This window comes from Equus quagga, unplaced genomic scaffold (genome assembly GCF_021613505.1).
Source record: "Equus quagga isolate Etosha38 unplaced genomic scaffold, UCLA_HA_Equagga_1.0 262_RagTag, whole genome shotgun sequence".
NCBI classification, from domain to species: Eukaryota; Metazoa; Chordata; class Mammalia; order Perissodactyla; family Equidae; genus Equus; species Equus quagga.
In genome coordinates, this window is record NW_025799867.1 from 540,100 (window position 1) to 556,064 (window position 15,965).

General features: G+C 53.9%; 2 protein-coding genes across 2 annotated transcripts; one reads left to right on the forward strand and one right to left on the reverse strand.

Moving 5' to 3' along the window:
• The first annotated feature begins 77 nt into the window (after positions 1-77).
• LOC124233845 (exosome complex component RRP46-like) lies at positions 78-8,479 on the forward strand. The gene is made up of 6 exons (XM_046651098.1): positions 78-322; positions 4,122-4,235; positions 4,545-4,666; positions 5,980-6,120; positions 7,219-7,308; positions 8,314-8,479. The coding sequence occupies exons 1-6, from the start codon at positions 91-93 to the stop codon at positions 8,404-8,406; spliced, it is 792 nt and encodes a 263-aa protein (XP_046507054.1). The 5' UTR covers positions 78-90; the 3' UTR covers positions 8,407-8,479.
• A 2,159-nt stretch (positions 8,480-10,638) lies between these two features.
• LOC124233848 (transmembrane protein 91-like) lies at positions 10,639-15,443 on the reverse strand. The gene is made up of 4 exons (XM_046651102.1): positions 15,095-15,443; positions 13,851-14,088; positions 11,363-11,512; positions 10,639-10,828 (listed from the first exon to the last, which is right to left on the reverse strand). The coding sequence occupies exons 2-4, from the start codon at positions 14,058-14,060 to the stop codon at positions 10,670-10,672; spliced, it is 519 nt and encodes a 172-aa protein (XP_046507058.1). The 5' UTR covers positions 14,061-14,088; positions 15,095-15,443; the 3' UTR covers positions 10,639-10,669.
• Between the last annotated feature and the right edge of the window lie 522 nt (positions 15,444-15,965).

The following is a 15,965-nucleotide window of genomic DNA, read 5'->3' on the forward strand; positions in this document are numbered from 1 at the left end:
AGAAGGCATGGTGGGCGGGGCCAGGTTGTCAATAAACGCGGAGCCTCGTGCGAGCGCTGAAGCTGGGGGCGGGCGCTCCTGGATGTGCACATGCGCACTCAATACGCAGCCAACACGCAAGCGCGCGCTTTCGGGCGGAAGCGGTGGTCGCTGCTACACGTGGGATCCGGAGTCATGGAGGGTGTGATGCGGTCTGACGCCAAGATTTGCGGTGAGTCTGGAACAGAATCCAGCCCTCGGGGCCTCGGCTGCAGCCTCCGGCACTTTGCTTGCGAACAGAACCTACTGTCCCGGCCGGATGGTTCTGCTTCTTTCCTGCAAGGTAAGAACGTAACCCAAGTAAATACTGCCTGGGCCACGTTCCCTCAGGTCATAGTTGTTTTGGGGCGCGGCTGCAGTGTCCTTGCAAAGGAGTGCCCACCCCCTCCTATGCTGCGTGGCACATGTCACTCTTGGACTAGCACAGAATTTCTTGCCTGAGTGGACACTACTAGGTACGCCAGGTTACATATATCTCCTGACTAGAAGGAAAAAGATATCTCCACCCTGGTAAATACTTCTCAGAATGAGAGAGGGGCAGACCTTTCCGTAAGAGTGAATACTTTAGGGGCCGACCGGTGGCTGAGTGGTTAAGTTCGCGCGTTCCCCTTCGGCAGACCGGGTTCGTAGATTCGGATCCAGGGCGGGACCTATACACCGCTCATCAAGCCAAGCTGTGGCGGATCCCACATAGAAGAACTAGGAGGACTTACGGCTAGGATATACAACTATGTACCGGGGCTTTGGGGAGGAAGAAAAAAATTATACGAGATAAAAAGTAATTTAAAAAGAATGAATACTTTAGAATAGGTAAAATCTAACCAGAGTAAATATCGCCTTTGACTGGATTCCTTCTCCGTCTCCCACAAACACGCCGTGGGTCCTTAATCCCAGGCTGAGGCAAACCTGTCCATTTGCATACATACACAGTAGACCAGTCACCGCTACCGGCTTAATTACTTCCCAGACTGTGGCAGATCTTATACCCAGGTAAATACTTTTCGGGTTGAGGGTAATGTCCCCACCCTGGGTTGAAAAAGATTTTCCCCACCCCAGCAGTTGGGTCAATATCTCTTTGACTGGTATACACATCTCTTCAGGTGAGTAAAATATTGCTAGATTGGGGCAGGTCTTACTTATTGAGTAAATATTCCCTTTTCTAGCTAAATACCTCTGAAACTAGACTCCACACCCTGACTCAGGTAAATATTCCTTTGGAGGTAGGCCTAAGGATCACCCCCATAGATACTTCATTCCCCTCGCTTGGGCATTACCTTCTACCCAGTACCAACCTGCTCTCATTCATTTCTTCCTTGAACCTGCCTGTATTTGTGCTAAGTACTGTTTTAGGCACAGAGAATACATCATAAAAAAATGTTTTTAATCCCTGACCTAATGGAGTTTACATTGTAGTCAAGAAGACAGGCAGTAAAGAACTAAGTAAAATACCACGAGGGAAAATAGAGTAGAGAAGAGGCATAGGGTGTGCCAGAGAGGGTTGAAATCTTACATCAAATGGTCAGGAAAGGCCTTGGTGAGATGGTAATGTCTGAATAAAGACCTAAAGGGAAGGGAGCAAACCCTGAAGATATCAGGAGGCAAGGCATACCACGCATGGGGAACAGCAGGAGCAAAGGCCCTGAGGCAAGAACTTGCCTGGTGTGTTTGAGGAAGTCAGGAGACCAGTGTAGCTGGAGCAGTGAGAGGAGGTTTTGGAGAGAGGTAAGGAGGCCTGTCCCTCCATCGTAGAAGGCCTAGTGAATGCGATGGGAGCCATGTGACATGGTCTGAATATATTTTAATAGAATCTTTCTGGCTGCGGTGTTGACCGTAGACAGTATGGAGGAAAGGGGGAGATGATGGTGGCTCAGACCAGAGTGAAATCAGTGGAGGTGGTGAGACTCTGGGGTTATTTTGAAGGTAAACTAACATTTGCAGATGGTTTGGTTTGGGGGTATGAGAAGAGAGAGCTAAAGCTAAGGTGTTTGCCCACATCAGCTGTGCTGCGGGAAGATGCGTTCAGTTTGGAACATTAAGTTTGCAATGCCAAATAGACGTCACAGTGGCAATATGAGGCACTTGGACATACAAGTCTGGAATTCAGAAGAAAGACCCAGTGTAGACATAGTCCTACTGAAATGAGGATGGACTACACCCATGGGTTGACAATTTGGAGGTTCCTGGTGACGCCGTCAAGAGCTGCTCCAGTGGAGTGGTGGGGTCAAGGAGGAGAGGAAGAAGAGACAGCGAATGGAGACAGCTCTTCAGGAGTTTGGCTGTAAGAGGATCAGATAGATGGGGCAGGAGTTGAAGATGGATGTGGGCCCGGAGAGGAGAGAATTGCTCGAGAACGTCAGAGGGGAGGGACTCCCAGGCTCAGGTGGACCACAGGCAGCTCCTCTGAAACAACAGGTATGAAGACCCCAGAGCAGATCTAGTTCTGCTTCGGTAATTTCCCCCTTCGGGGCAGATTCTCCCGGAGCCACAAGAATCCCTCAGTTGTGTGGCATCTCCTCCCCAGCACCAGGAAAAACAGCCCCAGCCCAGGGACCTTCCCAGGCTCTCCCTCAGACTTAGCGCTCTTGCTAAATTCAGATGCTTGGAGTTTCTTAGAACTTAAGAAATAAGGAGAAAGGTAGCCCCTTCCACGTTCTTTAACCTCACAGCCCCAGGACCCAGGAGCAAGAGGAGTCCTTGCAGATCCTCAAAACTGTGTGCCCTGTGCTTCCAGCCTCAGAATCTCTGGTGAGGTTGTTAAAAGTGCAGCACCCCGGCACCCACCCGATGCCTACTGAGGCTTGTCCGCTACATTTTTAACTGCTACAGTGATTCTCATTGCAGGCCAGTGTTTTGAAGCTGTGCCCGAGCTGCAGATTGCAGGTCCAGCTGCAGATTAGAATGACCCCTGACACTTCCAGTGCCTGAACCCCACCCCTGAGCAAGTGAATTCGGATCTCTGGGGGAGCAGCCTGGGCATCGGTATCTTTTCAGGCCCCACAGTGATTCCGGCATGCAGCCAGGGTTGACAACCACTGTGTTAGTAGCCTGCGACCAGCTTTCTTTTTATCTGGAGTGGAGTAGACAATATCAGAGTATATGAAAGCAGTAATGATAAGAGGTGTTTTGTGAGCCCTCTGTTCCATTTACACACAGACTTGTGTGAGTTCTGGGACCCGCTGTAAAATGTATTTCTTATTGGAAATTATTGTGGTCTAGTGGTTAAGATTTGGTGCCCTCACTGCCCGTGTTCTAGGTTCATTTCTTGGTCAGGGAACCACATCACCCATCTGTCTGATGGTTGTCATACTGTGGTGGCTGCGTGTTGCTGTGATGCTGAAAGCTTTGCCACCAGTATTTCAAATACCAGCAGGGTCACCCATGGTGGACAGGTTTCAGCAAAGCTTCAGGACTAGACAAAGAAGGACCTGGCCACCCACTTCCGAAAAAACTGACCATGAAAACCCTATGAACAGCAGTAGAGCATTGTCTGATACAGCGCTGAAAGACGAGAGGATGGTGCAGAAAGACCAGGCAGGATTCCTCTCTGCTGTCCATAGGGTCGCTAGGAGTCGGAATCGCCTAGATGGGACGAACAACAACAAATTGGAAGTTATAGTCAGAAAAGTTTGGAAGCCACTGTTGTAGTCCAAACTCTTCATTTTGCAAATGGTAAAAGAGGCCCAGAGAAGTGAGCAAAATCAGCTGAGGTTACAGAGCCAGTAGGAGGCAGATAGGATGAGAAGCCAAGCATTTATTTCCCAGGTCTTAGCGTCTTTGCCCCCATTCATTCCCACTCTGGGGAAATAAGCAGGAGTTAGGACCCACCTGGACCCTTCAGGGTGTCTTTAATCCTCACAACACTGAGGGAGGTATTTTTGTTATCCCCGTTTCACAGATGAGGAAGCAGAGGCAGAGAAGGGAAGCAAGTGCTCAAAGAATCACTACCAACAAATAGTGGGCTGAAGGGGGGGTGATGTGGGGAACCCCAGCCATCCAGCTCAGTGCCCACACTGTTAAGTGCCACACATTGGGCCCCAGAGGCAGGGAAGATGTGAGTGAGGCCGCCCATGCTGTCTCCCCAGGGGACACCTCCGTCCTGGCAGGCGTGTACGGGCCGGCTGAGGTGAAGGTCAGCAAAGAGATCTTCAACAAGGCCACGCTGGAAGTGATCCTGAGGCCGAAGATCGGGCTGCCTGGTAATTGGGCCCAGCTGCGATGGGAGTGGCCAGCAACACAGGGCATGGGAACTCGGATTTTTCTCCCCCAGGAGGCTCCCTTATTGAGTGCTGGAGGTGGGAGGGGTGGGAGGGGTGGGGTGGGTGGCAGTTAGGTCCTGCCCCCTTCCCACTGGGGATCCTCTGTCATCCATGCAGGGTCCTGCACCAACCTGGGCTGAGACTGCAGGCCCTTTCCAGAGGGCTTGGGTGGGACGTATGGAGGAAGGTGAGCCAGATGGAAGGGAAGAGCCTGACAACCGCACCCCACCCCACCCCTGATTTCCCCAGGCGTAGCGGAGAAGAGCCGGGAGCGGCTGATTAGGAACACGTGTGAAGCGGTGGTGCTGGGGACGCTGCACCCCCGCACCTCCATCACCGTGGTACTGCAGGTCATCAGCGATGCTGGCTCTGTATCCTTTCCCCTGGGCCACTGCCTCCAGGAAGTCCTCCAGAATCTCTCTGATTGCCACCCTTGCTGATGGCCCTGTATGCACCCTCTGCTAGCCAGAAGACCTCCAAACACTTGTTAAGCACCAACTTTATTGAAGAACAGCAAACACAGCTTGAGTGCTTACTATGTGCCAGGCGCTGTTCTGAGTTCATATTAACTCATTTAATCCCACGGAAAGGTCACCTCACATACCTAGTAATTGGCAGAGCCAGGACTTGAGCCTAAGCCATCTGGTTCTCCAGCCCAAGGTCCCTGGCAGGCAGGTGTTCTTATGTTCCCATATGTCAGGTGAAGAAACTGATGCCCGGAGAGGGGAAATCACTTGCCCAAGGTCACACACCTGGAAGGCAGGCAGGACTGACGCCTAGGCCTGTCTGACTCTAAAGCCTGTACCATTGACCTCTACTCTGACCCTGAGCTTGGATTTGAGGCTCAACACTGGGGGATCCCTGAGCAGGCAAAGCAGTTGGGTCAGCGGCAGGACCCTGAAAGATCCCTGTCATTTGTATGAGAGAGGTTGAGGCTGAGGACCAGAAAAGGGCATTTCTAGAAGGCTGCGCTGGTACATGGCTCTGCATTGGGCAGGCGCTTCACAGACGGGAAGGAGAGAAGGGCTCTTGTGACCCCATTTCACAGGGGGAAACTGAAGCTCAGAGGGGAGGTAATGGAGGGTCAGTGGCAGAGGTGGGACTGACCGATTCTGAGGCTGGGCCCGGATCCACTTGCTAGGCCTGGGGAAGAAAGACTGGAGGTGACTCAGGCAGGGCCTGCTGTCTGTCTCCAGGCTCACCTTCCACCATGCCACAGCCACGCCTCTCCCCTGGACTGAGGGCAGTGGTCATGACTCCTCCCTCTGTCACCCCACCTGCCCACCTGGTAGTGGCTGCCTGCTAGATTCTCCAGCTCCAGGCCTGGCTCTGCCACTCCCTCCCCATGAGATCTTGGAAAGTTTCTCCCCTCTCTGGCCCTCAGTTTCCCTGAAGGTGCTTGGCACATGCCAGTACACATCTATGGAATCTCATTATGATCCCTGATTGAGGCTCAGAGAGAGGAAGTCACTTGCTCAAGGTCACACAGCTGAGAGGTGACAGGCAGTTCTGGAACTCAAGGTCACTTGATCCCAGACCCACTTAGAACTATTCTGCCCTACTGCCTTCGTGGACTAAGTAGTGAAGTCCGCCACAAGCACTGTTAGGGTGAACGGAGGTGAGGCTACGTTCTGCTGGCCAGCCCTACAGTAGAAACTTCTTAACCACTCCCCGTGTCACTCAGCTCCTGGCCTGTTGCCTGAATGCCGCCTGCATGGCATTGGTAGACGGAGGTGTGCCCATGCGGGCCCTTTTCTGTGGGGTCACCTGTGCCCTGGACTCTGATGGGACCCTCATGCTGGACCCCACGGCCAAGCAGGAAAAGGTAGGTATGAAGCCCAGGTGGTGAGGGCCGTGGCAGACACTCCTTCTCCACAACATTTCACTCATACCACCTTAGTCCCAACTGGCAAGCTCTTCTCTGTTCATCCAGGCAATTGCTAGACACTCCGCTCAAACCCACTTAAGCAAGAAGGGAATTTACTGACATTCAGGAGCAAACTCAGAAAGAACAGACGTCTGGCTAGGAGCCAGGGCCTCAGACGCCAACAGGGTTGTTTTTGCTTCGTTTCTCAGTCCCTGTTCTTTTCTGCACATCGGCTCCATCCTCTCTGGCCAGCGTCTCTCCTGAGGCTGTGACTGGCCCCTTAAGCTCCATGCTTCCCCCTTAAGAGCCTCAAAAGCAGAGGAGGGAAGAGAGCTTGCCTCAGCAGCTCAAGTTCACGGTGTCCTAGGGCTCTGGTTACTCTGAGTCACTCGCCCAGTGCTGTAACGGTCGCATCCAGTCAGGAGAGCACAAACCACTTGGGGGATTTCAGGCAGGGAATTGGATGCAGGGAACTGGTTGCAGTAGTTTGGAAGAGCTGAAAGAGCAAAAAAGGACGAGGTGGGGACACCCAGTGATGAGAGGTTCTACCAGCCTGGGTGAAGCCAGGGAGCCAGCTCCTGCTCTGTGCTGTGGAAGGCGTTGTCACAGTTGGTTCTGGATGCACAGAAGAAATCTTGCTTTTGCCCTGACTGTCCCGAGTGTGGACCTTGGTGCTGTCTCCCCCTCCTTCCAGTCTGCCAGCACATTACTGCCAGAACTGAACTGGCAAGGGAGTCTGGGAAATAGTTTGTCGGCTTCCAGCCCTGTGGTACAGAGTGTGGAAGGGGCCGGGAGGCTGGGGGGCACCAGGTAAATGACGCATTGTGGCTACTCCTATGGGGCAGGAATACTGCGCTTGGAAGCCCTCGTCAGAACCATGCGGTTGGAATCAGGCGTGGGGAGCAATTACACGAAAGGCGTAATTACACAGAGCGTTCCCGGGGAAGCAGGGAAGAGGTGGTTCAGTGATGAAACAACAGCGACACTTGACGCCCGAGTGCCTGGCTCCGGGAAGGGCGAGGCCCAGGTCCCCCACCTTCTTCCCCTCGTCCCTAGGAGGCCCGAGCAGTCCTGACCTTTGCGCTTGACAGCGTGGAACGGAAGCTGCTGATGTCCACCACCAAGGGGCTCTACTCCGATGCTGAGGTACCAGCGTGTGGAGGGGGATGAACGCCAGATCTTTCCTTCCCGTCCAGCATGAGGTCTTATCCTAACTCTGCACCCGACCCTGAGAGGTTTATGGAGAGCCCCTTCCTCGCATCCTTTCTCTACATAGGAGTTTTCAAACTTTGTAGCCACAGAAACCTTTGTGAGAATTTTAAAGGGAAGCCCGATTATAAGATAAGAGGAGGAGCTCAGTTTTGAAATTAGGTGAGGGCGAGGCCGGCCCCACAGTTAAGTTTGTACATTCCGCTTCTCGGTGGCCCGGGGTTCACCCGTTCGATCCCGGGTGCGGACATGTCACCGCTTGGTACACCATGCTGTGGTAGGCATCCCACATATAAAGTAGAGGAAGATGGGCACGGATGTTAGCTCAGGGCTAATCTTCCTCAAAAAAAAAAAAAGGGGGGGAGCATCTGAAAGGCCCCCCCCAACTTCCAGCTCAGAGTGGTGCACCCCCAGAATTCCAGATCCCTGAAGAACAGTTTGGAAACTCTTGGGCCAAATGGTCTCCAAGAGCATTGCCAACCGGACCTCCTGTGAATCTAGGAATATGTGGCAGTAAAAATTTGGGGTCTCGCATTCCGTGGCTTTTAAGATTATTTGGAGTCACGGCCTGTGGCTTTAAAATTCCAGATCTCTCCAATTCTGGAGCTCTGTTAAGTTGGGATCTCTTCCCGTGTCAGGATGCCTGATCCCATTGGTCTGAGGACCTGGAGCTGTCAGAATCTTACCCTTGAAGCCCTCACCTCTTTTTTTCTGCCCTTTCCCTCTAAGAAAGCTCATGAAGTGGGAAAGAAAGAAATGCACTTGAGAGAATCCCCTTAGCATCTGCCTCACCTTGGAGGGAGGGGCTCGGAGGGGGAAGTGGTAGGTTGGGGGGCTCTGGGAATCAGGTCGGGTTGAGGGGAACCTCTTGGGTCAGTGAGGCCGTGTGTGTGTGGGTGCAGGGATAGTCCCCCAGCAGTGACCAGTCTCTCCCCTTCCCAGCTCCAGCAGTGCCTGGCTGCAGCCCAGGCCGCCTCGCAACATGTCTTCCGCTTCTACCGGGAATCGCTACAGAGGCGTTACTCCAAGAGCTGAGGCAAGCTGGGGCAGGGTGCCCTCCTGCTGCCACCACCCACTCCCTCCAGCGCAAAATAAACCAGTGACCCAGCCTTGCCTCTGTCCTTGTGTGCCTGGGTGAGCCGGTGGTCCTGCTGAGTAGCTACAGCCCCTGGATCCAGAGGGCACAGACCTCATCCCGCCCCACACACACACCAGAAACATCCTAGGATTGCACATTTGTTGAATGAATTCGTTCAGTCTTCATTCAGATACCTGTTGAGCACCCACTGTGTACAGGCCCTGCTAGGTGCTGAGGACTCAGAAGTGATCCAGAGACCTAGGTCCCAGGTTCGAGGAGTAAGTGGGGTGATGGACAAATAAATTGGTGTTTGTCCGGTGGTGGTAAATGCTATGAAAAAACAGAAAGTGGGGAAGAAGGGTTTGGGCAGGGCAAATTTAATACATCAGTCAGCAATGGCTTCACGGAGAGAGGGAGGAGAGGGGGACGTCTGAGGGAAGCCCAGGAGAGGCCAGGGAGCCAGCTCATCTGTGAGGGACAAGCCAAGCCTCAGGCAGAGCCCTGTGGAAGGTCAAGGACCAGCAAGGTGGCCAGTGTGGCTGGAACGGAGCATGTAAGGGCAGGAGAGGGAAGGAACAGGCCTCAGAGAGGAGTCTGGCTCTGAGCGCTGCTGTTACCAGCCCAACAATTCCAGGAGGCAGGGCTGTTATAGTTCCCCTTTTAAGATGAGGAAAGAAGCCCAGAAGCCAGTTGGCTGCCAGAGGTCACCAGCTAGTCAGTGGAGGTCACCAGCTGGTCAGTGGTGGAGCTTCAGCCCCACTCAGAGCCCAGACTGTTCAGACAAAGCCAGGGAGACACCAGCACACTGGGCTGCCTGCGGTTCCCATCTGTAAACAAAAGTGGCTGAGGCCCATTGGTTCTCAGTCAGGTGGTGGCACCCCCAGGGGGCGTATGGAACTATGGGAGGCATTTTGACTGCCCCCTCCCCCCCATTTAGTGGGCAGGAGCCAAGAACATGTGAGCGCCCCACGAGGAATAACTTGCACAGCTGGGCCACATGGCTGCCAGATCCTGTCTGCTGCTGCTGTCTGGGGGTTTACGGTGAAAATGGCACATCTGGTGGGCCCTGTGCTGCACCCTGCACATGCTTGAACTAGTTCACCCAGTTCCCACAATTGCCCCAGTAACCAGGAAGGAAACACACAAATACCATTAGCTTGAAATTATGCTCCATGAGATGCTTAGGAGAAGGCCAAATGGGGACTAGTGTTTTCTTCTAGTAACAGCCACTGGAATGACACTCAACAGCGAGGAAATTAAACCACCTCTCACCCCATTATTTGCGATTACTGGACCCATTTAGTGAGCACTTCCTGTACGCCTCAGCTGAGCGCTCATGTCGGTTTTGCTTGCTGGGTCCCAGCACTTTGATGCCTTAGTGCTCCATCCTTCTCCCCATCTCAGGCCCTTTGATGGGGCTGCCTCCCACCCCAGATGGGCCAGTGAGAGGGTGCCTGGGAAAGAGAACCTCTGGCGTCCCTGCGCTGCCAGGCCCTTTTTCTCCCTGAGAAGGGGGAGCCCTGACAGAAAGAAGCCAACAGCGGAGAAGAGGGCCAAGAGATGGAGAAACCAGACCATTTCATTTGAGCTCCTGAATCGGGTTCTACCTCAGCTTTCTTCCGTGTTGTTACGTAAGGCAGTTCGAGTTGCATTTCTGCCACTTGCTGTCAAAAGAGCTCAGGGAGAGACTGCTGTTCACATGTATGACCGGTTTGGTCCTCGCCACAGCTCCGAGGTGTGGAGAAAATTAGTCCCATTTTGCAGATGAGGAAAAGGGAAGCTCAAAGAGAAGTCACTTGGGCTCCTATGTGGAGGAGTAAGGACTTGGAACCGGCTCTCTCCAATTCTCTACTGACCACCCCCGTTGTGAAGAGAACGTTCTCCAATTTGGAAACCTTCCACCCTCAAATTCCCCCTTCTCCGGCTCCGAGGTGTCCAGGAACACCCCTGGGACAGCCTGTCACCCTGGCCTGTCCCTGGTCTCAGACACTCCCAGCTCTTTCCACCTTCCCACACACACAGACAGACACAGGTTTGGCTGCAACAGTGTCTGGTGTTTAATCTCACGTTGTGGCGGCCAGGAAGGCGAGGGGGTGGTCCAGCTCACTCCCGATTCCGGATGCTGCCGCCGCCGCCGCCTCATCCACCCGATTCTCCACTCTGACCGCGAGCACGCTGAGCAGCCGGCCTCTGGGTTCACAGTGGGGGCCGCGGGGGCAACTAGGGCGGGTCTCGGGAGGCGAGGTAGGCGGCCAGGGTCACCAGGGCGGCCGCGTAAGTACACACGCCCAGCCCAACGGCCAGGACCCCCAGCAGGAAGGCGCGGCGGGAGGCGGCCCCTGCCCCCTGGACGTCCCCCTCGGCCCAAGCCTTGTTGGTCTGTGGAGGCGTTGGGCAGCGGTGACTCAGACATCCCCTCACCCCACCCTGCTTCCCCGCAGCCCTAGACCCTCCCCCACCCGACACATCCCTGTATTTATTCATATATTACCAAAAAAACTAGGGAGTACCACTGTGGGTCACGCACAGCTGGGCACTGAGGATACTGGTGACTAATAAAAATATACTATTACTAGATGCCACCGTTCCAACTCATTTGAGTTGGAATCCTCACAATGACCCTGAGGTAGGAACTATTCCCGTTTTACAGATGAGATGAATGAGGCACAGGGAAATTCAGTGGCTTGCCCCAAATCTTACAGAGCATGGCAGACCTAGGATCCGAGTTCAGGTTCTTCACCATCTCTCAGCTGTGAATCACACCTCATTTTAACCCTGAATGTCTCTCTTCCAATCCTTCTTCCCATCTCTCTTTGTCCCCCAGGCATAGCTCCTCTGTTTTGTTTTCTTTTGTTCTGAATGCATTTTTCTCTTTTATATCCAGTCCCCTCCCAATCCCACACACAGACTGACCTTCTGGGCCAGGCAGAAGGCGGCGATGCCCACAGGCCAGAAGCAGCACAGCATGGAGAAGACAGCCAAGCCCAGGTGGTCGTGGGGTAGGAGTGGGGGGAGAAGGCTGCCCCCATCCCAGTCTGAGTCACTGTCACTGGATGACACATCCTACGGGCAGGAGAGGGTCTGGGTGGGCATCTTCACCCACCTTCCCTGCTCCACTGCTCTGCTTCCCATGGCCCCCAACGACCAGGGCCTCCCCAGAGACACCAAGAGAGAAAAATGCCCCAGGAGATAGGCTCTTGACTGTTCTATATCCTGGATCCCCATGAGGGGAAGCTGGGAACCCTGTCTCCAGAAAAAAGCCCCACCCACACCCAAAGTTTTGAGTTCATTTTCAAGTTCACAAGCCCAATTATGGCCAGTACATTTGCTTATAATCTCTGAGTTGAAAACCCCTGAAGCAGAGACAGCCACCATCGGAGAGAGGAACCTGAGAAAAGACGGAAATTAGCGGACACAGCTCTGGTGGCCTAAATGTCTAGGACAAACCTGCCTCCTGAAACCTATAAATTCTAGATAAAAACATATTTTAAAATCTTGCATCAAATAGCTCACAAGATTTTAAGCAGTTACTATAAGGCCAAAAATTAAGTGAAAAATCAAGGTTAATTTAACAGAGAGGTCAAGCCCCCCTTGCCCTGCGGGCATTTGCCAATCCCAGAAAAATTAACCTTTCATTCAAACCTTGAACTGGATTAAAAGCGACCTCTAACTGGTAGTATCCCCAGGCAGCGGAAAGAAGCAAACCAAATCTACTCTGGGGGAAAGTACCTTCATTCTAGGCGTCAAAACAATTTCTCCTAAAAATAATTTTTTTAATACCGTGACCAGCATGCAAAGATAATCAGGCACACAAGAAAGAGTGAATGAGAACCAGCAGAACTCACAAGGCCCTCAGCGTCTTCAAATAATGGAATTATGAGACACGCACAATGTCAAGGTGACGCTTACTGCCACAGTGTGGCAGAATGTGTTTCCAAAAATGGCCACAACCATCTCTCCCATCCCGCATGCTTTTCTTAGATGGTGACTGATACTGTTCCCCTCAAGGGGTGAGGTTTCTGTCCTCTTTCCTTGAGTCTAAGGAGGCCGTGACTCACTCGTAATTGATAGAATGTGGTGGAAGTAATGCCACAGGACTTCCGAGCCAAAGTCCGAAAAGGTGGGGCAGTTTCTGCTTTGTGGAAACACTCGTGATGGAGGCTGGAGGCACGTAAGCAGTCTGACTGCCCTGAAGCTGCCATGCTGTGAGGAGGCCCAAACCAGCCACATGGGGAGACCTGTGTAGAAACCCTCAGACTACGTGAAGAGAAAGAAAGACCCAGCCAGCCCCGGACTGTTCCAGCTCTAGCCACCGGCTGACTGCAACCCCATGAAAAAAACCTGAGGCAGACCCAGCAACGGAGTCCTTCTCAAGTTCCCCACCCACAGAAACCATGAGCGATAATAATGATTGTCGCTGTTTTAAGCTACTAAGTTTTGGGATGTGATTTCTGTTTTTTTTTCTTTTTGAGGAAGATTAGCCCTGAGCTAGCATCTGCCACCAAACCTCCTCTTTTTTGCTGAGGAAGACTGGCCCTAAGCTAACATCCATGCCCATCTTCCTCTACTTTATATGTGTGATGCCTGCCACAGCATGACTTGCCAAGCGGTGCGTAGGTCCACACCAGGGATCCAAACCCGCAAACCCCAGGCCGTCGAAGCAGAACGTGTGAACTTAACTGCTGCACCACCGGGCCAGCCCCAAGGATGTAATTTCTTATACAGCAATAGTAACTGGAAAACCATCTTTAAGAAATAAAAGACAGGGGCTGGCCTGGTGGCGCAGCAGTAAAGTGCACACGTTCTGCTTCAGTGGCCTGGGGTTTGCCCGTTTGGATCCCGGGTGTGGACCTACCCACTGCTTGTCAAGCCATGCTGTGGCAGGCGTCCCACATATAAAGTAGAGGAAGATGGGCACGGATATTAGCTCAGGGCCAGTCTTCCTCAGCAAAAAGAGGAGAAGTGGCGGCAGATGTTAGCTCAGGGCTAATCTTCCTCCAAAAAAAAGAAGGAAAAAAAGGAAAGACAAATTTGGCAATGTGTACAAGGAATGAGAAATTATAAGAAGTGACATTAATCTGAAAAAACAGACCAGAGCCGACAGAGGCCAAAGGTGTGTCAGCTCCAGAAAGAGATGGACAGATGGAGAGCAGGGAAGTCAGAAATCAGAGGGAAGACAGACAAGAGAGCCAAAGGTGACGGAACAAAGATGACAGACAAATCTGGAGAGAAAAAGGTAAAGAAACCAGGGGAGATGTAGAACGAGAAAAACCATAACCTGAAAAAGTGAGACTCCAGGCCGAAGGCAGACACCCCAGGGGCCAGCCTGCCAGATGCTGACCACAGCTGGGTCCACCTCGAGCCCCCACCCCCAGCCCCCACTAAGGCCTGCTGCTCCTACCTCAAGGTCGGGGGGCCCTGGCTCCCCCAGGCTGGCGCTCACAGAGGGAAGAGGTGGTAGTAGGAACTGCCAACCCCTCAGTGACTCCGCCAAGGCTGTCTCTCGAAATGGGGGCCCCAGCTCAGGCTCGCCAGGCCTCTGGACAGCAGGCTCGCAGCCCACACCTGCCAGCAGAGGCTTGTGGAGCTCTCCGAGACTGGAGCTGTCCATGGCTGGTGGAGGCTCCAGAAGAGATGTCCTGGGGGTAGGGGAAAGAAAAGACAAGTTGTCAAAGTCTCACCTTCCTCCTTCCCCTGACTCTGAAGAGACTCCAGGCACAGACTAGTGAGTTCAACAGCCCTCAGACCCATTTACAGATAGTAAAACTGAGGCCCACAGAGTAAAAGAGGCTGGCCCAAGTTGGGAAGAGAACTCAGGGGTCTGCACATTCAAATCTGGGCTTTTCCCCTCTCAGCAAAAACCACATACCTGTTGCACACTTATTCCAAACCCTGCCTTCCATGTTTACTTCCCCCATGAACTACACACCCAACCCTCTCCCCCACACCCATCCCCAGTGACACTTTGCACTTCACTGTAGTCCACACACCCCCTGTTGCCAGCAAAGCCTGCACCCTGTGAATACCCAAGTCCCCTGCCACACACACCCATTCAGGCAAGCCCAACCCCCACCTCCACCTCTCCCCATTCATCTCCCAAGGGACTCCTGGCATACTTGCCCCAAACAACATCAGCTTCCAGAAAACATCCCTCTGGAACCCCCAACCTTCTTCCACACTCATCCCAAGTGACTCCTTGCACACTCCTAATCCCCCCAGCATCAGATTCCCCCCATACGCAGAGGCTTCCCACACGTGCACTCTGGACACTCTCCCTTGTTCCCATCACTTCCCTTGCACACCTGTCCCAAACACCTGATCCACGCACGGTTCCCCTATTCCACCCACATCCATGACCCCAGGCTACTCCCTGCGCAGCCACCAGCTTCCCGGACACCTCCTGTTTTACTAGCATCCACCTTTGCACACCTCCCCCATAACACCCCCGACCCACCACACATTTGTGCACACTCAGCCACAAAGAAGATTCTGCTCATCCCACCATCCCCACGGGGGGTCCCCAAGCCTCTCGCCCTCACTCTAAACCTGGTTTGAGCCGATTTCCTCGCCGACGCTTTGTCTCCCCATCCCCAATGCTAGGACCCGGGAGAGGGGCGGTGCCCCCCACCTCTGCCCCTCACTCACCACCCACGGCCCAATGCCTCCTGGGCCGCCTGCACCGACGCCCGCCCCGATCCTGCCGCCCGGGGTTGGGGAACTCAGTAAACCCCGTGCTCCGCTCGGCTCCCCTCTCTGCGCCCCGGGCCCGCAGCGCGCGGGGGCGGGGATGGCGGCGGGGCGCGGGCTCTCGGGCTCCTCCTCCGCGGTGGCCGGGGAGGGGGGCCTTGAAGGCCGACGTCAGCTCCCGACGACCGGCCCCTGCGACCCCGGGTGTGCGGGAGCAGGCGGGGGTCTCCGAGGACAGCGGGCCCCGATCCGCCCCCCCCCCAGCCCAGTCCCGAGCTTTGCGGGGAGGAGGAGGGGGCGCCCTCGATTCTCCTGGGCCTTCCTGGCTTGGCCCCGCCTCCATCTCCCCTACTCTCCCTCCCCCTTCCCAATAATAATAACAGCAATGACGGCTAACTGTGTTCACTGTTGTTAGTGCTTCCGTATACGCATTTAGTCCTCAGAACGACCTAGGAGGTACCACCTTATTGTCCTGCTGTGCACAGGAGGAAACAGGCGCGGCGACATGAGGGCCTTGCCTAAGAGCACGCTGCCACTTCCCTGAGGGCAGAGTACCCCGGTCCCCGTGTCAGATGCTTCACACTCATCATCGCATTGATTTCTCTCAGTAGCTCTCTTGCTGTCCCTATTTTGCAGATAAAGAAACTGAGGCTCAGAGATATGTCCTCACTGGCCCAGGGTAACGACTGGTACCAGGCCCGGCAGATTGAAACCCTGGGCTGTGTTGCTTGCTGGCCCAAAGGGAGGGGAGGAAGCAGAGGCAAAGGTGAGGTGCGGGCTTCCAGGGAAAGGAGGCAGAGGTGGGAGTGGGCCAGCCGTGGGGTGATGT